At 42.6% G+C, this 23,120-nt stretch overlaps 1 protein-coding gene across 3 annotated transcripts in view; it reads right to left on the bottom strand.

Moving 5' to 3' along the window:
- Positions 1-22,493, bottom strand: part of CORO6 (coronin 6) — a 166,181-nt gene extending 143,688 nt beyond the window's left edge. Inside the window, exon 1 of one of the 3 annotated variants that reach the window (XM_068270331.1) lies at positions 22,188-22,493. Coding sequence is in view for 2 of the 3 variants with exons in the window: in XM_068270330.1 (XP_068126431.1) it covers positions 16,665-16,786 (122 nt within the window). In the remaining variant the exon portion in view is untranslated. Of the gene's footprint in view, positions 1-16,664; positions 16,792-22,187 lie in introns of those variants that run through there. The other 2 variants (XM_068270330.1, XM_068270329.1) reach the window with 2 other exon arrangements.
- Between the last annotated feature and the right edge of the window lie 627 nt (positions 22,494-23,120).

The raw sequence follows: 23,120 nt of genomic DNA, 5'->3' as shown, positions 1-23,120 counted from the left end.
GGAGAAAAAGTGAATTGCATATGGCCTTATGTGTGGCGGAAAACTAACACTGCACATCACTCAGAACACACCATCCCCACTGTCAAATATGGTGGTGGCAGGCTGGCAGCATCATGCTCTGGGGGTGTTTCTCTTAAGCAGGGACAGGGAAGCTGGTCAGAGTTGATAGGAAGATGGATGGAGCCAAATACAGGGCAATCTTGGAAGAAAACCTCTTGGAGTCTGAAAAAGAATTGAGACTGGGGTGGAGGTTCACCTTCCAGCAGGACAACGACCCTAAACATAAAACCAGGGCAACAATGGAATGGTTTAAAACAAAACATATCAATGTGTTAGAATGGCCCAGTCAAAGTCCAGATCTAAATCCAATCGAGAATCTGTGGCAAGATCTGAAAACTGCTGTTCACAAACACTGTCCATCTAATCTGACTGAGCTGGAGCTGCTTTGCAAAGAAGAATGGGCAAGGATTTCAGTCTCTAGATGTGCAAAGCTGGTAGAGACATACCCTAAAAGACTGGCAGCTGTAATTGCAGCAAAAGGTGGTTCTATTGACTCAGGGGGCTGAATAATTACACACACCCCACTTTGCAGTGATTGATTTGTAAAAAATGTTTGGAATCATGTATGATTTTCATTCCACATCTCACAAGTACACCACTTTGTATTGGTCTTTCACATGGAATTCCAATAAAATTGATTCATGTTTGTGGCAGTAATATGACAAAATGTGGAAAACTTCAAGGAGGCCAAATACTTTTGCAAACCACTGTATATACTAAATAACATCTATGCTGTAAGAATAAAGCCTGATGTGTAGCCGTGTCACTAATAGAGATGGTCAATGAGATGGAAATCATTCTGCGTTGATGCTGATTTATGCAAATGTATGCACTCTCTTTGCGCTTGAAATCAAATCATTTAATATGTTGTTAAAATTTTGTTTGGTGACTACGAATTAAAGGGTATTTGAGATAGATGAAAAGAAAAGTTTTATACATAACTGGGGTTTCCTCCAGCCCCCTTCAGGCCAATCAGTCCCTCCCTCGCTGTCCTCCTCCTCCACCTGGATCTTCTGCTATGAGTCCCGGTAATTCAGCCAATCAGCGCAGTCCAGCCGCGTGCAGCCAGGAGCATTCTGCACCTACCCAATAGTGCTGCGCAGGTGTAGTACGCTCCTGGTGGCGGAGTGTGTGCATGCGCACTACGCCAGACTGGCTCAAGTACCTGGACTCATAGCAGAAGAACCAGGTGGCGGAGGAGGACAGCGAGGGACTGATTAGCCTGAAGGAGGCTGGAGGAAGCCCCAGGTATGTATAAAACTTTAACTTCATCTGTCTCAGGTTTACTTTGTTACACAGTAGTACTATACTCTACATATGCACTCTCCAGAGCTGCAGGGAATCCACTAAGAATGTTGTGCACATTGAACACAGAGGTGTTGTCTATCACCCATAAACCTGGTTCAGATTGTGCATGAAGAATGTGTAATAGAGGAAGAATCTCCTCATTCCCCTGCAGAGTACCTGCACATCACTCGTACATGTATCAACAGTTACATTGCCTAGGGCCTGATAGATGTTCTTTGTTCCAGTCTGTACCTTTTTCAAGTACTCTTACCAAGGACTAGTTTTAGTCTATGACTAAAGGGAATAAATATGGCAGTCTACATATCCTTATCACTTCAGTTGTCTTTTAAAATTCCTAAGCGTTGGCAGTTAAAAGACGAATTTCATGTTACATACTTTCAATCAACAAGATTATATGTTGGCACTTTATAAATCAATAATCATAATAATAAAATGACCATTATCATGAAACATTGTCAAATTTAAACAACTTTGGGGTTGGAGCTGGCTTGATTGGGTGTGGGAAGGAGTTCCTAAGGGTAAAGGCATCATGACGAAAGACCTTGGTATAATGACAAAGTCATTAGGTTCTGCTGATCTGAGGGAGCGGGAGGAGTGGTGCAGTTACAGGGGTTGGACAAAATAATGGAAACACCTAACATCAAAACTTGACATTTGTTAATTTTTTTTTGTTTATTATTTTTGTTATTTGATATGTTTAATTAAAATAATAGTTTTTTACAGATATTTAAACCAAAGTTGGTTATAATTTATAAAAATGGCAGATCTCTCAGACTTTCAAGGAGGCCAAATTGTTGGTGCTCGTATGACAGGCGCTACTGTAACAGAAACTGCCCGAATGTTTGGCATTTCAAGAAGTACTGTCTCAAAAGTAATGACTGCCTTTGAAAGAGAAGGAAAAACGTCCTCAGCAAAGCACAGTTGTGGCCGAAAGTCGATGTTGTCTGTGAGAGACCGAATTGTTAGAAAAGACCTCGGCTCCTAAAATCACTGCAGAGCTGAATGAACACCTACAGAACCCAGTTTCCACCAAAACTGTTCGTCGGGAGCTGCACAAATCTAAATTCCACGGAAGAACTGCATGTCATGATCGCTGCTGCAGCAGGTATTGCTGGAAGTAGTAGTGCTGCAGCTCAGGTAGTTCTGATCTCTTTCCATGCAAGCTGCATAGCTTTGTCTGCCTTTCCCTGCTGTCAGCTTGTGACTGATTATCATTCACCTGTGTGGGAATCTGCATGTCTGCTCCCATTGGATGACCTCAGTATAAAGATCTGCTTCCTGCAGGACTCCTCGGGTTTTCATAGCTTCAGTTTAAGCCTGTCTTGCTGTTGCTTCAGCCCCCGATCGTGTTTCTTGTTCTAAAGATACTTTGCTGGTCTTTGCATCATATATTGGTTCATTGCCAATATATATGCATACCAGCACGTTTATTATTTTCCTTGTATTCGTGTTACGTGGATACATCAGTGTCGCTGATGTATACGTACACGAACTGTTTATATCCTGTGTGGAGTTAGTTACCCTGCTCCTGAATCTGTTTGTGGATTGCGTTCATCTCTGCGAAGAGATAACGAATCCTTCTGAATCCTGTTCTGTTACTGTTTGTGGATTGCGTTCATCTCTGCGAAGAGATAACGAATCCTTCTGAATCCTGTTCTGTTACCGTTTGTGGATTGCGTTCATCTCTGCGAAGAGATAGCGAATCCTTCTGAGTCCTGTTCCCTGTATTACTCCAGTCCTAGTCAGCGTTCCTGCTTATGTCATATATCGGTTCATTGCCGATATATACATATGTTAGTCAGACGTTACAAATAGTTTCATTGATAGCTGTAATTGTAATACGCTAGGAAAACATACTTATTGTATATTTGTCTGTGTTACGTTCATCTATCTTGATCCTGCTAATTCCTGACTATCCTGTCCTGTCTTTGGGAGGCATGCCATCGCCGCTATGCTTTAGCTGCCTCATTCCAGTCTGTCTTGTTGTGGACGCTTGCTGTCACTAAGTAGCGGCTAGCTAGCAAGCGTTCATTCTGTCTACCCGTTCTGATCTCCTCAGTTCTGGTTTATGCGCTCAGCGCTACTTTGCGCTGAGACGTTATAGCGAAAGCATTGTTTGTGGCTGTCGGATCTGCACCGGCTCTGTGCGCCACAATCTCCTTTTGGAGTCAGTCCTCCCCTCCACTATACTAGGGATAGCCTGTTTCCTTGTGCTAGTGTGTGTACCTCCTCCACGTCAGCTCATGCGTTGCATGCTGACTGTGGAGAATACACCACCAAGCCTTACATTATGAAAACGCCATTACCAATCCCCATTGTGGGGGGGATTCCCAGAAAGTATGACACTGTTAATTATGGTTCCCTTTAAGAAATTTGAAGAACTTTACTCTGAAACAGAAAATGAGTTTTTCTCTGAATGTGCCAGGTTCCTGGCCAATCCCGATCTCCAAGCGACTCCTGTTTCAACCTGGGCACTCCAGTTATAAGTTATATTTTGTTTAAAGGGCAATTGTTTCAGTGGGCATTTGATGTTCTCAATCATTCCGATTTGAAAGAAAGAGAGACCGCTGGAATTTCTAGCGTTTGTGATCCATAACTGGTTGCGCATAGATCCATTGCCTTTTCCTCTAAATGAACTCCTGGCAGCAGGCCAATCAGCTGCTCCTTCAATTGCTTGCAAAAATGATCAGCAAGCAGAGAGTGTTCCTGATAATTTTCCTGCAGCTTTGAATAAATCACCAAAGGCAGCAGGGTCTAAGGCCAAACGCAAACGCAAACGTTATAAGAAACGTGTCCGATCTGCAGAGTCGTTATCCTTAGCGACTGAGACCTATAATGAGATTCTGCCATTAACAGATAATGAAATGCAATTGTCTTTCAGGGGAGTTAAATGGACTTATGAAACTACTAATGAACTTTCATCACTGGCTAGGGAAAATAAAGATTTTTGTTTAAAAGAATTATCTGAGTATGATTATGAGGAGATATTACAGAGTATTGAACAAATCAACTTATTTGTGAAGCAAGGGAAGTTTGCATACACTACAGTTCAACACTTGCTACAGGTATTGGAGATTCTTAAGAATAAGGAATCTGCCAATCACCTGCTAATTAACCCAATACATGTCGCTGCCACAATCATATCTGCAAACTGTAATCAGCCTGAATGTTCAGCTAAGTATGCATGGGATCCTCCATTCGAGAAGGGAAAGATGGAAGCCCTGGTCTGTGAATGGAAGAATGATTCCAGTTCATTTTGTCAATTTTACAGTGCAAAAAGTGAAATGGTATTGAATGCATGCATTAAGTCGGCCTATAACCTAATAGAGACTGGTGTGTGTAGGTATGACTGTGTGGCTCCTTTGATTGATGTGTGGGAACTGATTTTGGATGATTTTTATGTGACTCCGAATTCGCAAATTTGGCGTTCTGACCCGCCTGCTTCAGCACCTTTGGCTGATTCAGCAGGTGATTCGGAGCTCTTTTTGTGTGAAATTGAAGTTCCTGCAATTCCACCTGTACCATGGATAACTCATTGTTACTTACCAGTAAAACAGAAGCCACTGATACATTCTTAACCTTGCCCTGCGCAAATTTCTCAGCAGAGAATCCAGAGGTCCTGCTGACTTCCGAGTCCAGCCTAGCCAGTACTCATGACTCTTTGTTCAGTGAAACAGACATCAGAAAAATCTTGCCTGCCTCTGCAAACACTTCTGCAGAAATTACCTGTGTTAATAAAGTTCAACTCCTGTCTGATCCAGCAGATGTCAATAGATGCATTACATTATCTTCTGAGTCCCAGCAATCCTGCCTAGAAACCTCAGAACCCCAGCATCTGAATTCCCCAATTTTACAAATGAATGGTGATTCAGATGCGCAAACATTGTGTCTTGATCTTCCTGTTTCTACACCTCACTCTAGTTTCGTGAATAGCTCAGAGCATCTGCTATGTGAACCTGAAATCGCAAAATTATTACCTTGTTCAGAAAATGTTCCAGTAAATTTGCCCTGTACCATGAATTGTGCAGTAGATCTCTCCAATGAAACTCAGGTCACAGAATCATTATGCTGTCCAGCAGGTGCTTCCATGGTTTTGCCCTGCAATATGGACTGTTCAGTGATCCTGTCCAGTGAAGCTGTGGTCGCAGAGTCTTATGCTTCACCCAGTACTTTGGATACTTCAAACCCTCTAGCAGAGGAGTCTGAGGCACTGCTTACCTCAGTTGGTGTTGCAGTAATATTCACTTGTCTAGCAGCTGTTTTGGAATTACAGTCTGCTCTAATAAAACTTGATGAATTTCTGCCCAGCAAAGCAGAAGCCATTGAAATATTGTCCTCATCAGCAAGTGTGTTAGATACCTTGCCCTGTACACAGTCTGATTTAACCAATGTTGTTGAGTCCCTCTCCAGTGTGGTAACAGCCGAGGAACTCCAGCCCTGTCCTCTGAATGTTTCAGAAGTCTTGCCCTGTAACATGGATAATTCTAATTCTCTGGTCAAAATAATAGAAATCTCAGAATTTCAGTCCGGTCTGATGAGTGTTCCTGAAACCCAGCCCTGTATCCTGAAAGATTCTGGTTCTCTGGCCGCTGTGGCAGAGGTTCCAGAGTCCCCTTCCTGTCCAGGGAATTCCTCAGTTTTGCCTAGTCCAGTGGGGGCTGCTGCAATACTGACTTGTTCTGCAGCGCCTCATGAGCTCCAATCCAGTGTATTAGATGAGTCTCTGTCCAGTCCAGAGGTAGTTGTGGAGTCCCTATCTGGTTCAGTGCATACATCAGAAGATTTGTCCTGTCTTGTTAGTGCCCCTGAATCTGATTTGTTACTGACTTTGCTGGAATCAGCGACATCTAAGTCTGATCCTGCATTCTCGTGTAAAAGTCCGGTAGTTGCGAAGTCTAGTCATGATGATTTTTTTTTGGCCAGTCCTGGTTTTGGTCCTGTCTTGGCTGACCCTGAGGCTCACAGTTCCTTGACATGCCCAGAGGTTTCTCTTGTGCCAGTGTGCCCAGATGTTCTTTGTGTGCCAGAATGCCCAAGTGTGTCTAAGGTGTTAGCGTGCTCTGATGCTTCCTTAGTGGGAACATGTTCTGATGTTGCCAGTCTGCCTGCATGCCCAGAGATGGTTCTGGTCCCTGAAAGCCCTGATCTTGATGTTTGTCCTTGTGGCCCTGACTCGGGAATTGCCCTAGGTTCCATAGGGGTTCTTGATAGTTCTCCATGTGAGCCAAAGGGGCGTTCTGACCTATGGGGATCTCTTTGGAGCTTCAAGGTGTTCTGGGAGGTCTCTGAGAAAACTTGTCCTGGTGCCTTGGACTGGTTCAACAGTGGGTTTTGTGTTGGTAAAGACAGTCCCGGTGGGCATTGCAAAGGCTTTGGCATTTTTGAACGGTTCCTGGAAGGCGGTGGGTATCGCTCAGGGAGTTTCGGAGGGCTTTCTTCTGGAAATCATGGTTCTGATGGGTGTCACACTGGGGCTTGTAGTACTGATGGGCATGGTTCTGTAGGTTCTGGTTCTGATGGGTCCAGTCTTGTGGGGACTGATTCTGGAATTCGGTCTTGCCGGGCTGTCCCGGTCATCATGAATTATCAGTCAGACTGTTTTGTTGGGAATTTCAGTTTTGAAAAGCGTCTGGAATCCGCTTTTAAGGGCGGGGGTACTGTCATGATCGCTGCTGCAGCAGGTATTGCTGGAAGTAGTAGTGCTGCAGCTCAGGTAGTTCTGATCTCTTTCCATGCAAGCTGCATAGCTTTGTCTGCCTTTCCCTGCTGTCAGCTTGTGACTGATTATCATTCACCTGTGTAGGAATCTGCATGTCTGCTCCCATTGGATGACCTCAGTATAAAGATCTGCTTCCTGCAGGACTCCTCGGGTTTTCATAGCTTCAGTTTAAGCCTGTCTTGCTGTTGCTTCAGCCCCCGATCGTGTTTCTTGTTCTAAAGATACGTTGCTGGTCTTTGCATCATATATTGGTTCATTGCCAATATATATGCATACCAGCACGTTTATTATTTTCCTTGTATTCGTGTTACGTGGATACATCAGTGTCGCTGATGTATACGTACACGAACTGTTTATATCCTGTGTGGAGTTAGTTACCCTGCTCCTGAATCTGTTTGTGGATTGCGTTCATCTCTGCGAAGAGATAACGAATCCTTCTGAATCCTGTTCTGTTACTGTTTGTGGATTGCGTTCATCTCTGCGAAGAGATAACGAATCCTTCTGAATCCTGTTCTGTTACCGTTTGTGGATTGCGTTCATCTCTGCGAAGAGATAGCGAATCCTTCTGAGTCCTGTTCCCTGTATTACTCCAGTCCTAGTCAGCGTTCCTGCTTATGTCATATATCGGTTCATTGCCGATATATACATATGTTAGTCAGACGTTACAAATAGTTTCATTGATAGCTGTAATTGTAATACGCTAGGAAAACATACTTATTGTATATTTGTCTGTGTTACGTTCATCTATCTTGATCCTGCTAATTCCTGACTATCCTGTCCTGTCTTTGTGAGGCACGCCATCGCCGCTACGCTTTGGCTGCCTCATTCCAGTCTGTCTTGTTGTGGACGCTTGCTGTCACTAAGTAGCGGCTAGCTAGCAAGCGTTCATTCTGTCTACCTGTTCTGATCTCCTCAGTTCTGGTTTATGCGCTCAGCGCTACTTTGCGCTGAGACGTTATAGCGAAAACATTGGTTGTGGCTGTCGGATCTGCACCGGCTCTGTGCGCCACAATCTCCTTTTGGAGTCAGTCCTCCCCTCCACTATACTAGGGATAGCCTGTTTCCTTGTGCTAGTGTGTGTACCTCCTCCACGTCAGCTCATGCGTTGCATGCTGACTGTGGAGAATACACCACCAAGCCTTACACTGCAATTAGAAAACCTCTGATCTCAAAGACAAATGTTTCAAAGTGTTTAGAGTGGTGTAGAAACCACCAGAATTGGTCCCTCGAGCAGTGGAAAAATGTGATTTTCTCTGACGAATCATCGTTTACCTTATTTCCGACCTCCAGCCGAGTGTACATTTGGAGACAGCAGAAAGAAGCATTTCATCCAGACTGCCTTCTCCCAACCGTAAAACATGGCGGAGGTTCTGTGATGATCTGGGGTGCTATTTCTTGGAAATTTGCCGGGCCAATGATTTCCCTACATGGAAGAATTAACAGTCGATACTATTTAGGAATTTTGGGCGACCAAGTTCAGCCTATGGTTCAAGAACTGTTTCCGGAGAGGAATTGCATCTTTCAAGATGATAATGCCCCAATCCATACAGCTGATATTGTTAAAGAATGGCATGAGGAACATTCTAATGAAGTTGAGCATCTCATCTGGCCACCACACCACACACCACAGACCTCAACATTATTGAGCATTTATGGTTGTTATTAGTGATTCAAGTAAGAAGTCGATTTCCGCCGCCATCGTCTCTAAAAGAACTGGAGGGTGTTTTAACTGAAGAATGGGCTAAAATTCCTTTGGAAACAATTCACAATTAGTATGAGTCAATACCTCGGAGAATTGAGGCTGTAATTGCCGCAAAAGGTGGATCTGCACCATATTAAAATATATTTAGTTCATTTTCAAGGTGTTTCCATTATTTCGTCCAACCCCTGTACATTCCCAGACCCCAGAGTGTTGAGCTGATCACTCTGTCAAAACTGTGATTACCATCAGATAGGGCTAATAAGCAATGAATGGGGATTGCATCGCATTAGGGCCTGTACACACTGAAAAACGCAAGCAAAATCGCAAGCGCATGCGTTTTTAAAAATCGCAAGTGCATGTAGTTTTAAAAACGCATTGTATGCGTTTTTAAAAACGCATGCGCTTTTGCCTGCGTTTTTGATGCGTTTGCGTTTTTCTAGTAATTGCTGATTGGCTAAAGAATCCTTTGCAATTTCCTGATTCCTGTTGAAATGTAAACTAGAAAAAAAAACAGAGACTTCTGGGATACTGACTTCTGAAAAACGCAGGCAAAAACGCAAGCGCATGCATTTTTAAAGCGCTGCGCTTAAAAAAGCGCAGCAGGCACTGCGATTGCGTTTTTCTAAAAACGCATCGCACCAGTGTGTACAAGTCATCATGATTTTCATTCTTTTTCAAAAGACCTTGCGATTTTAAAAACGCATGCGTTTTTAAAAACGCAAGCGCAGCAGTGTGTACAGGCCCTAAGATTAGATTGGGCAATTTACAAAAAGAATTGTGAAAGGGATCCTTTGGATGAAAGGCAGCGCACTAAATACTGCTATAAGTTGGAAGACTCCACTTTCCTGGAATGCATGTTCTGCCCCATACCCACGTCACATAGAGGGCTGTCTACAATGCAATAATTGTTAATACCAGATTGGAAGATGCATTTTAACCTTCACTGGTAAACTTACAGCAGGAAGAAGTATAAATTATGGAAAGCATGACCAGACTACTTTGGAATTCCTTCCATACATATCACAACTCCAGCTGGAGTAAAGCAAGTAGAATGCTTAATGTATTCTCACACTGTGCATAGGAACAGGTGCAGCCAATCAGGCAGCTGATTCCTAGAAGAGGACTGAGGTGGGGTTACAAGTTCTACCTTCCATCATGACAGGTGGAGTAATCTGGTTCTTTCCCAGCATGCCACTGAAGGTACATTTTGTGGGCAAGACTAGATTTTTTGGTTTGGTAAGGATCTTATCACATAATTGAAGCATAAGGCCCTCACAGGCTGGTGACAGTAGCCTTCAGAAACTCAGTGTTACTGTGGGATTCTTACAGGGCAGATAAAACTGGTTCCCAGCCAATACTTCACACCAAGTTCAGCCACACGAGCTTCTGGAATAAGCACATGTTCTAATTATGGGAGACAAGAATTCCCCACTGACGTTGCCCTCACACTAGAGACAGTTTACGCTGATTAGAGTTCATCGTATGGAGGAGGTTGTGCTATGCTCAGCCATCTCAACACGCCTGCAAAGCAGTTTAATGTGTGCGTCCATGGGTGTGTCATACAACATTCAATGTCCCTTCTCAATGGGACATATTTATGTAACTGCTGTAAAACTGCTGTGCACAGTAAGCACATGGCAATTTTAACAGTAGTTACACAAGTTGTGTAGAATGCATTGCAAAAATAGCACAACTGACATTATGCACACAGCATGCACATTGCTAGCATAGTGTGCATTATGCAAACGGCATGCTGTACAACCTGCATAAGTACCGGTAAAATTGCAGTGCTCTGCCTAAGCAAATTGTGAATATGTCCCAATGTGCTTTTTGTTTGTTATACCATTCTCTCGGAGAACACCTTTTTAAGAGTCAGTCCTTATCAGTTTAATGGTGTTCACTCTACATTACAATATAAACGTACAGTGTCACTAATTCGGGGATATATATGAAAGGCTGAAGGAAGGTGTACCGAGTACCTGGAGAGTGGCATAAAGTGTACCTAAACTCAGCAAAAGCCATATTTAAAGGTGTCCATACACTATGAGACATTCCTCAGCAGATCTGATTGTTGCCCCAACATGCTGCCAATCAGAATTATGATCGATTTCAAGCAGAAATCAGCTGACATTACCAATTGGACAGGAGGGTTCTTTGCTGGTCTAACAGGGGCATGGTGGGGGTGTGGTATTATGTATGCAAAGGGGGGGGAAGAGCTGTGATACGTTCGCCCCCCCCCCCCCTCCCCCGCTAATGCTGCTCTTTCCAAAGCCCGATGCAGAATATTATAGCAGTATGATTTGACTTACCTCTCCATCCAGCACCCTCCCCTCTGTGCTTATCTCCCGGCCCATAGTGATCCAGTGAACCGGTGGTGTACCAGGTCACTACTGGCACAGGATATGGCGGCAGCACAGAGGAAGCAGTGTGCCAGCTGGAGAGGTGAGTGAGTGCGCTAATACTCTGCATGGGGCCCATGGGAGAGCAGCATTAGCAGGAGGGGCACCTGTGGGTGTGGCACTAATTGGTTTTTAATAGAATTCATGCTGAGGTTTCTTTTTAAATATGCCAATTATACTCTTAAATACTAGCATCTGTTATAAGTCAATTGTACAGCAGTACTATAGAGCATAGCCAAGACCCCGAGCGTGGGAATATACTGGAGATTTTGATTTAATTTAAATGTAGTCATAAATGTTTTCACATTACAAAGCATCAGACTGTCCATTGATGCAGGTAACACTTCACATTAATCTTTCATAGGCGTCTAATCGTTCAGCAGGCAGTGTACTGCATCACTGTGCAGAGCAACACAACCATTTCCTACTCTGTGTGACCATGTGCAACCAGCATAAGCAAATCTGTTTACTTCATTAGGTGCAGTGCCTCAACAGTCCTACCGTACAATGTAAGGTGATCTCACTGAGATACAAGATACAATATACAAGACCTATTAGTCTACATTGTTTGGAGACCTGCCTGCTGGCAGCTCATGGTATGCTTGTAATATTCAAAGGCAATATTTCATATTAGCCTTATAAACAAAAATACAAATGTAAAAACAAATCAATTTTAGTACTACAAACTACAAACAAAATGACATGTGTACTGTATTTTTTTTAAAGGATGTCTCACTCTCAACTTTTGTATAGAAAAATAATAACTTCCTCTATTATAATATCATACAATAACATTTGTAAAACGCTTTTCTCTCATAGGAACAGGGCTGCAGGCTGGACTGTGTTACAGAGGAGATAGGAGTTCATAAATGCCAGACTGAGGAGGTGGGTTTTCATTTTAGACTTAAATGCTTCCAGGGATGGTGCTATCCTGATTGCGTGAGGCAGGGAGTTCCAAAGTCTAGGGGCAGCATGACAGAAGGCTCTGTCTCCAAAGGTTTTGAGGTGGACCCTGGGGGTGACCAAGGTGTTACATCCTTTTGTTCTAAGATTGTGTGTGTGTGTGTGTGTGTGTGTGTGTGTGGGGGGGGGGGGGGGGTGATGCAGTTGCAGCAAGTCCTTCAGGCATCCAGGGCCTGGATTGTGCAAGGATTTGAATGTCAGTAAGTCAATCATAAACAAAATTCTTCATTTTATCGGTAGCCAGTGGAGTGAACACAGGTTTGGTGTTATGTGGCAATGGCGGGGTTGGCTCGCTACCAGCCTTGCGGCGGCATTCTGTACTAATTGCAGACGGCGTAGGTCTTTCTTTCGAAGGCCTGGGTAGAGAGTATTGCAGTAGTACAACCTTGATGTGATGAAGGCATGGACTAGGGTTGGAAGATGCTCTTAAGGAATGAGGTGTTTAACCCTTGCAATATTCCTTAGGTGAAAGAAGGAATGTTTCACAACAGCTGAGATTTGATTCCTGAAGCTTAATTTCCCATCAATCAGTACTCCCAGGCTGCGCACGCAGTCTGAGTTGATCAGGTCTGAGCTCCCTATCCTCAGCGGTGTTGTTTGAGACTGGGGCTGCTTTGCTGTCGAGCCCTGACCTCTAGGACCAAGGTTCTCATCGTGGGGGTACTTCTGATGGTTCCAGGGGGTACTCGGGCTTGATATACTTAACCAAGAATAACAAATTTAGAGTTTTAGAAAATGATACATCTTAATTAAACCACACCAAATTAGTATTTTAGCTAATTAAAAGCAATAGTAAATGCTTGGAAATTGTATAATAAATATATTTGTCAAGGGGTACTTATGATAAATGGTTACTATGCTTGGGGGTACTTGGTGAGTACAGGGTTTTAAAAGGGGTACATACCAATAAAATGTTGAGAAACGCTGCCCTAGGACAACTTCATGTAATGTAATCTTAGCAATCATTACTGTACTCTTATCTCAGGCCTCAGGGCCGATTTGGGGGGCAGGACAGGTCGCAGCATTAGGGGAGAGCATTGGCCACCTACATTAGTGTGGAGTAGGAGCCACTCCCCCTCTCCCTCACATCGGGCTCTCCCCTCAGTGCTCCCCCTCCAGCATTAATAGGTGGCAGCAGCGGTGGGTAGGAACACAGGCATACTTTCATGTGTTCCACCGCGGAGGTCCGATCTCTAAGTGCCACACGCTACTTCCTGATAAACAGGAAGTAGCGTCAGATGCTTAGAGAAAGGTACCTCCGGTTCGTGCAACGCATATAGTTGTGTTCACAAAAATTCAGCAGTCCTCGGCTGACACAGCTAATATGTAAGCACAGGATGTTAATCCTTTCTCTGCTTCCATAAAAGCAGGAAGAAAACACACTGCAGATTTACTGCAGGAGTTCTGTAAGCTGTTACAAATAAATGATTTTCTGTAAAGGTTATTATACTGTTGCTTTTCTTTTAGAGCAGAGAGTTCAAGTCCACTTTAAAAATGTGGTTGTTGGCTCCGCCAACTTTTTCTAACCTGGACTTTTTCTAACCTGGACACACAGTCACTCAATGACCAAGTTTGTGAGCTTTTGGGTCCTTGGTACCAATAATGTGAGAATGGAAACAGTTTATCAATCAGACAAATCTGATTGGTTGTTTGTGGCTCCACCATCTTGTCTGATTTTATATATAGCTGTTCGTGGCTCTGTCCCCTTTTCGGAATTTTAATGTCAGTCACCCAATGACCGACTATAGCAGGTTTGAGGCCTCCGTCATTAACAGTGTAAGAATGGCAGCAATTAAAATATTCCCCTTGAAAATCAATAGATATATTTTGATTGTTTGTTGTTTGCTTCACCCATTCATCCCAGTCACTCAGCAACCAACTGTGCCTAGTTTGAGAACCCTGTAATTAACAGTCTAAAGGTGGCCACGCACCATACCATTTTTTAAATATCTGTTCAATTCAAGAATAGCAATCAATTTTTCTGACTGATTGTAACATTTCAAAAATCTGATCAATGTACCACATACACACATTTCAGCTTTTACCAAATTATGATAAAAATGATACAAAACTCTGAGAAAATTGCTTGGGTGTACATATTAATAAATTGACAATCTACCACACACCATTCAACTTTAGTAAAAATTGATCAGAAAAATCCACCATTCCTGATCAATTCTTATTGAATAAAACCGGGAAATCCATTCGGATTTCATGCTCGAATTAAAAAAAAAAAAAAAAAAAAAAAAGATTTCGATCTTTGGGAAATCTGACCTTTATTATTGAACTGCCTTAAAATCAGATCATTTTATTGTATCGTGTGTGGCCACCTTAAGCATGACTGCAGTTTACTTTACATTTTCACATTTACCCCCTGAGACATATGTTTCCAGATAGTAAGGGATATGCCCAAGTTTCATTGAAATCAGTCAAGGCGTTTTTGAGTGATGGCGGCACACACACACCGTCCGTTTATATATATATTGTACATAGAGGAAGATGGCAGCCTCCACATTCCTTTCACTTCAGGTTCCCTTTAATTTGGCCATTTGCTATCCTTCTGAACGAAGTAGGGCACAGACCACAGAACAGATGTACAGAGATCACACTGTTACCCAAAACTGTTACAATGGATTGTTATGGAAAGCAAAACATAATGTCTATTCAAAGGGTTCATTCAGATGTCATGTGCATGTGCTGGTTTTGCAAGGTATCTATGTTTTCATTCCTCTTCTGCAGTGCATCAAGCAAGAGAAATGAATGGAAAATTCAGCATGTCTGTTTCTTCTTAGGCTTTGCATTTTTAATATTCTTACACATAAATCAAAGTTAGCATGTTTGAGTTCCAGTGGTGCTTTCAACAATGGAATATATGGTCAACGGATATAAAATTACATGTAAAATGCATTTGATTGTCTATTACCATTCCTTGGCATCAATCAACTAATCTGGTATATATATAAAATCATCTAATCTTTTATACATATAAAATCGGGAGGGGGGAGTTTATGTGTGTGTATATGTATGTGCTGCCATCACTCAAAAATGCCTTGACCGATTTTTACGTGGAAGATATGTTCTGGGGGTCTCACGCACCCCCCTGCACACTTGGCTGGAACCACAAACAGCCTAACAGATTTCACCCATTCACACAGTAATATAGCCAGAGTCCCCAAAACTGGCAAAGTTGGTCACTTTGTATTCAGAAAAGTGGGTGGAGCCTACAACAGCCAATCATAATTCACCTATTGATTTTCAAGGGGAATATTTAAATTGCTGCAATTCTTACACTGTTAATGGCCGAGGTCTCAAACCTGCTACAGTCAGTCAATGGGTGATTTGGGTTTAAATTCAGAAAAGGGGGCAAAGACACAAACAGCCAATCAGATTTGTTTTATTGATAAGCTGCTACCATCCTCACATTATTGAGGCCAAGGTTCCCAAAGCTCACAAACTTGGTCATTGAGTGACAGTGTGTCAAGGTTAGAAAAACTGGACGGAGCCAACAACAACCAAACACTGTACATATCTGAGCAACGCCGGGTCTTCAGCTAGTACAGACTATAATCCTCAGACATTTAATGATGCGTTGTCTTACTAATAGCACTGTAATAGAAAATGATGCCACACTGATACAACTTACATGTAATAAAACGTACACGGAACAGTGATATGGACTGCAGGTATGTCTGTAGAAATATGATTGATTTCACTGGTGTATCTGACAATGGTGTGACTGACAATATTATGCCAAAGATAATGAGAAAAACACAGGGTTATATCAAATATCAAGGTGGCTTTCTCACTTTGGAGGACTTCTTAAAGAACAAGCGACACCCATGCTAACCTAGAAATAAAAAATACATATATAAGTAGATAAATACTACTTCTACTTACATAACAGATGTATTGTGCTATCCACGTAATGATTTCTGTGAATTTTACAAAGGAAAAGCAGAAAATCCTAGTCTAGGCAGGGACCATCTTGCCAAGCTAATGCTGACATCATATCCTCCCAGACTCTTGTTTTTCCCCACTCCATTCTCTTGCTCATTGTGTATTCATTAGCTGCCCTCCTCCCAGAGTCTTTTTTTTTATTTACACATCCAATCACTGAGTCACCTCAGCCTTGCTTGTAAACACAAGTGATCAGCTAGGCAGGGAAATAAATGGAAGAGGAGGAATATATTATAGATAAAAAGAACTCCCAGCATTCAAAAGAACTTCCAGCATTCAACTTTTTGGCACTGTTTGGCACTAGGGCCAGTGCTCCTATAGTATGTAATAACTCCAAAACATAACATCAGAAAAAAGTTTTGAATGCAAGATTAGCATCTTTATCACTTAATACACTCAGACCAGTTGCTGTTGAAATTTGATTTTTATGGTGACAATACCGCTTTAAGCCAATTTTGATTCATTCAGTATAGGACCAAAGATTTCTGGTCAATTGGGATGAGCAAGTGAGAATCATAAGTTTGATTTTGCTGCAAATCGGACCTTTCTTGCTTACCGAAGTTTCCCATGAGAAAAGCCTAGCGATTGACCATGTGGTAGAATCTCACCAAACGATTGCAATAAAAAGATAGGGACAGGCCAGTGCCAACATGTTGTCAGGAAGCACAGAATGAGCATCTGCTAAGTGAATTACTTGTTCCCAGGATGCACAGCAAGCCCCAGTAACCAATAACAACAGATTCCACCACAGGCAGATATAAAGGGGGTGGAGGGAGGAGTTTATCACTCCATCATGTGTTGTCTGTGTGATAGGAAGAAGTTTTAAATCAGGATGATACCATTTATTGGCTAACTAAAAATGAATAAAAATAAACAAGCTTTCGGCCTTGCAGCCTTCGTCAGGTTTACATCCTGTTAGTTTGCAAGCTGGTGGTACAGACAGCTTATATACATGCAACATCAAAAGGGAAAACAGATATTTTTTTCAAGCATAAATACATCATTAAGATGCCTTAATACAAACAGACCATCTAAATAGGGTAAGATAAGGATCCTTGTTTACTCCATTGCTCACAGACCTGGTGTTAGGATTGACCCAGAGGTATCGTAAATTCTTAGTTCACAAGTTCAGCTAGAGTGGCTGAGACAGTTCATATATCATCAAACTCATACCAATATAGAAAGTTGTCCTTATTCAAACCCTTCTGCACAGCTTTGAACCAATTTATAAATTTTGTTTCTGCTATTAATCGGTCATTTGACGTTTTGAAGCCGCCCTTCAGGGCAGTGACACGAAGATCATCCATGCTGTGTCCGTTGGACCGAAAGTGTGTAGCAACTGGGAGTACCGAAAGTGTGTAGCAACTGGGAGTACCGAAAGTGTGTAGCAACTGTCTCAGCAGCGCCGTATTGATGTAAACAGCGGGGATTTCTTCCCCGCGTGTTTACATTAGGCGTGCGAGCCGCGATCGGCGGCTCGCACACTGTTCACGGAGACAGTCTCCGTGAACTGACATGGAAAGGCCGCTCGAACGAGCGGCCGTTTCCATGTAATAACCACTTAAACCCGCCGCCGCCTATCGGCGTTAGGCGGTCCAATGTGAGTACAACATTTTTTTCAAACATATCAATTCAGTATGACAGTAAATGAAAACATAAACATCACACAGGAAAACACAAAAAACAACAAATGACCCTTTTATGGCTATAGTATATGCCACCTATCAAAAAAGGGAGAAAATTAGATATAGGAGACTATAGAAAATCTGCCTTTTTTAATTCCCACCACCCACTATGACACAAGCTGGATGTTTTTAGAAATACACCAATGACCAGGGCCATTTCTCTCATGAAGCAAAGTGAAAAACTTGCACCAGGTGCAGAGATCACACAGGCGGCATGTTTGTGCTGTTACAGTATGCAGTCAGAGTAGGAGCAGAAGCGAGAGGAGAGCGAGGTGAAGAGGTCATCATTGGGGAAAAGCAGCTTTTTGTGCTGTGTGAGAAGTCTGACAGTGAGTGAGGTGAGGGAAGGGGGAGCAGGAGTGTTTCATTTGATTTGCACCGCAGAAGGTGGCACTGCTGTCCTGACTGAAGAGGAATGGCGGACGGCCGACTGACTGAGGGTGAGCAGTGTGTTTGTCACAGATGTGCAGCCAGCCAGTCAACCAGCTAGTGTGTTATTGTGCTGAGCTGCCGCATGTCATGTTTCAAGTTGTTGCATGTGCTCCCTTGCTGACTGAGAACATTAAATGAAGCAGAGTAAATTGTCAGGGTGCTGAAGATCATTCAAAATCAGGGGGCAGGGAAGGGGGGACTTGGGCGCATCCTCACATGACTCAGGCAGCAAAAAGTCTAGAACTGGCCCTGCCATTGAGCTAAGATGGTAACCACCAGCACAGAAGCAAAGAATAAGGCAGGCAAGCACATTAGAGATGCTTTAAAGTGTACCAAAGCTTGGGTACAAAATGAGATACTTACCTAAAGAGAGGGAAGCCTCAGGATCCTATTGAGGTTTCCCTCGCTGCTGTGTTGTCCCCCATTGCGCAGCCCTTCTTTCTCCAGCGTGGACATGCAATAGCCAACCCAGGCTCATGCGGACCAGCTTCAGGAAGAAGAGATGTGCGGCCCGATATGGGGAGGGGCTGCGCTCAGCAACGGGGGGCTACAGATCAGCGAGGGAAGCCTCAGTAGGATCCAGAGGGTTCCCTCTCTTGAAGTATATCTCTGATTTTGATCCCAAGCTTCATCTCAGTATCATTTTAAATGTTTGTGGATACAGAGACTGAGCCTTTGTAAAAGAAACCACAGGGTCAAAAAGAAACCATCAGACCAAAGGAGCAGAGGACAGAATCAGGAATCACGGATGCAGCTTACAGATCCCATACATCAGAGGTACACACACCTTTACAGCTGGCAAGCTACTCCAAAAATTACGAATTGAAAATGATCTACCAGATAGAATCTACCTACAGATGCAAGGCAAAGCTGCAGCACATCACTCAGGCGGGAGGTGTGGGGTCTACCCAGAAGTCCTTTGCGATCTACTGGTAGAACGTGATCCCCTGTGCACCCCTGCTCTACATAAATAGATTGTCATAGAAACCCCAGTGTTCCCCAACCCTGTCCTCAAGGCCCACCAACACTGCATGTTTTGTATAAATCCACAGAGGTAGTTATTCAGCTCTGCTGATTGTGTGCGGTTTCATGCAAAACATGTACTGTTGGTGGGCCTTGAGGATAGGGTTGGGGAACTCTACCCTAGGGGATCTTTAGCAAACACCAAATCACTGCTTTTGTCAAAACCACTGAAAAAGAAGCTTTTGCATCCACCAACCAAAAACAAGAAAAGCAACTTGGTGTATGTAGTCCACTCTACTGAGCGATAGTGTGTGGAGGGATAAATGCTTTATTATAAACTGAGAAGTGAGTAGGAACTGGGCATTCCACCATTCGAGGGGTTTAGGAGCTGCTATACACACAACAGATTCTCAGCAGAGGTGGCCCTGACCAAACGTTTTGGCAAAGAACCACGCATATAAAGCTTGAGAATGGCCACAGCAAGAGAAGCAGAAGGACAGAGTAGGGCACAGCTTATCACTACCACTATAGCACCAATAAAGAGGCCATACAATGGTGTATGCAGGGCCTCACACAGACCCTTGGGAGCAGGGGCCTGGTTGTGGTCCCAACCTCAGTCATCCATTCTTATGCCACTGCATGTGACTCTCCTGCACGTTTGCGGTTTGCAAAAAAAACTCAAACCGCCGGTGTGCACCAGCCCATTCATTTACATTAGCCAAGTGGATGCTCAGGCGAATGCGGCAGGCGGATCGCATGCAAATCCGCTTATTGTGCACTGCCCCAAATATCTGCACTCCGCACCCAAAACCGCTAGCGTCTTGTGGATCTGCTAGCAGTTTTGGTGTGCACTGGGCCTCAGTCACTCTTCCTCTGAACTTGCTTTAGTGCATAAATCCATATTTGTCAAAAGCTGGTGCTGTTACTGGAAAATAGATTAGACCTAAAGTAAAAGTTCAAGATTTACAGAAGCCAATAATAATAATTTGAAATGCTGCTAAAACAGTGTTCGTTATTTCCCAGCAGAATTCAGTCTGCGCACGTTTTAAAATCGAGCCACACAGTTATAAAAATCTTGATGAATCAGTTTTAGAATTCACAATTCAGCAGAATACACTTCTCTCTGCTCTGAGAAAACATACAGGCGTATTGACTATGACAGAGGAAAAAGCAAAGTTTGCAATGACCCCCAGAACATTACATTTTGCATTGCAGCCACCTAGCATTGGAAGAGGACAAGAGATGATAGCTGATTGGCTGTTCTGAGCAATTGTACTTTTTACCTTTTAAATTGACACTGAAGTGGAAAAAAAAAAATGATGATATAATGAATTGGTTGTGTAGTACGGATAATTACTAGAACATTAGTAGCAAAGAAAATATTCTCATATTTTTATTTTCAGTTATATACGTTTTTTTTTTATAACATTGCATCATTCTCTAATATTTACAGTTTACACACTACTCAGCATTCTAAATGATTTTACAGAGCAGGCCAGTGAACTATTGACCTGTCCACTGCAGTAGAAAAAAACAATACAGTGACTGACAGTTGAGATAACAAGCTTCAGAAGACAGAGCTATCTGAGACTTTGAAAGTTGTGGAGCTCAATGGCTCTTTTGCATAGATAACAACTGGAGTTTCTTAACTCTTCCTGTACTGGAAACAATATTAGACTTATGTCTCTGCTGATAATGTTTTCTTTCTTAGCTGTACTACACATACAAATCATTATATCATCTTTTTTTTTTTTTTTGCTTCAGTGTCTCTTTAAAGGAATGTATGGTGATTGTCTCATTTTATTAATCAAGAAAATATTAAATGTCACAAATGAAAAGGTAATACTTATTTTTCATTCCTTTCATTAGGTAGTAGCAATGGTAACAGGTCTGGGGACTTTGCTATTATAATGGTAGATAAGCATTTACATTAACAGTGAGATTTTTCTGCTCACAAAACTCTACCATAACTTTCGAATGGTATTTATTGATTCTTTTTAAAATATATTTAGAGATAAACACAGCAAACCAGATAGTAAAAAAAGTATAAACAAACTATAAACCCCTTTAAATCAAGGCCACACAGTCTATGCAGTCCTAAGCTAATGACACACTCACATTTTCCAGTTAGATTTATTTCACACAGCCCAATTTCTGGCCTTTCCATATCTCTATCATTAGTGTCCACAGTGATTACGGTATAAAAGCGCACCTAGCGGATGCATTAGCTGCGTGCGTAAGCATCAATACAAAATCAAACAGCATGGCAGGAAATTAAATTACTCACATTGCCAGCCAGCCCTCATTGGAGAGAGAGAGAGAGAGAGAGTGTGTGTGTGTCATTGATAGGACAATATGGCTGCTTTCATTGAGTGACAGTCACACCACATGAGCAGACCTTTTTGGACAACATTAAAGCTGAATTCTAATCAATCTTGTTTTGTAAAGAGTATAATGAGCACTGCCATAGCCTAATGAGAGTGCAGGAGAGATAAAGTGATGTGATACAGCATAAACTTTACACAGCACAAAAATGAGAATAATATGGGGTACAGTGTCTCAATCTATCATGTAACAGATATGGTGATCAACCTCAAGGCAGGAATGCCTGGATCTAATAGAATAAAATCAGGTTTTGTAGCAGAGAATGTTGCAGCAGCTAAAGAAGGAGCCAGGCAGCTTACTGCAGAGAAGGGAGAGAGGTCACTTTCCAAATATAGCAATAGGAGAGCATTCCCTTGCAGGTCCTATGACCAGTGAGGCATTGAAAACTGTCAAAAAGCTGATTAATTCAACGCATAGCACTAAAATAGAGGTCATACGTGGAAATAGGTGATTTAAAAAAAGCTTTAAATGTGGCACCCTCTGCAGTCCGCAACACCTTCCAAATGTAAAAGCAGTGCTAGATTCTGAGTCTTATACTGTCCTGTTAAAAAGCATGACAACACACAAGAAAAAAATCTTCAGCATTTTGCAGGTTAATTGACAGGTTCCGTTACCTTGCTGAGGAGGGCAGATGACAGCTCCTGGTGGCACTTGAAGGATAACTGGTGAGAATATATTCCTTATAGGCTGTCCAGGAGGTGGATGTGGCTTATGCACTCCCCTTGCCCGTGTGTCTGGCTCTGTGCACTGCTAGCATGCACTCCCTCTGTCCAGTGCTGAGCTGCCTTGCTGTGTACTCTCAGTAGGAAATAGACGTAGGGGTCTAGTGTATGTGTGTGAGTGTGTATGTCTGTGTGTGTGATGCAGGAGGCTCCTGCTGCAGTAACAGCTGCTGCTATCAACATTGAAGCAAAATAACTCAACACCCAACAGCTGAAAGACAGAATGATGGGGTGAGGAGGGGAGATGTACAACAAAGGGAGGAGTTGTGCCTCCTCCTCTATGACTGATTGTATTGTCCCTTCAAAATATATATGTAAAGTATTTTTCACATGTGTGACACATGCTTCTAATAAGATGGCCCACTTATAACTAGTGATGGGATTTATTTATAAAAGAACAGTCAAAATCTGGCACTTGATTTGGAAGAACTGTGCAAGCATGTAACAGTTTTGCAGAGTAGTTTTCTGCTTAATCTGACAGGAAAAGCATCTTTGGCTCAAACTTTCCTGAAGTCTGCAAAATACACATGAAAGACCCTACAGTGGGGTCTGGCATAGCTTAAAGTGAACCTGAGGCAGCAGAAAAAAAGCCAGAAAATTTGTACTTACCTCTGTAATTTTCCTTTCCTGATATTACTCCATGTCGGCATACTTCCTGGGTTAGCTCCGCCCCCTTAACCCCTATAGGACCCATACAAACTATAAATAAAGGTCATGACCCCTGCAACCCTATTCTTGTCCCATAGTACTCAGACACGACAAGTAAAAGGGTGGGTCGTATGCCGACATGGAGTAATATCAGGAAAGGAAAATTACAGAGGTAAG

The sequence above is a fragment of the Hyperolius riggenbachi genome, chromosome 2 (assembly GCF_040937935.1).
Source record: "Hyperolius riggenbachi isolate aHypRig1 chromosome 2, aHypRig1.pri, whole genome shotgun sequence".
NCBI classification, from domain to species: Eukaryota; Metazoa; Chordata; class Amphibia; order Anura; family Hyperoliidae; genus Hyperolius; species Hyperolius riggenbachi.
Note: the sequence above shows the minus strand (reverse complement) of the source record. Positions and strands in the feature narration are given on the sequence as shown.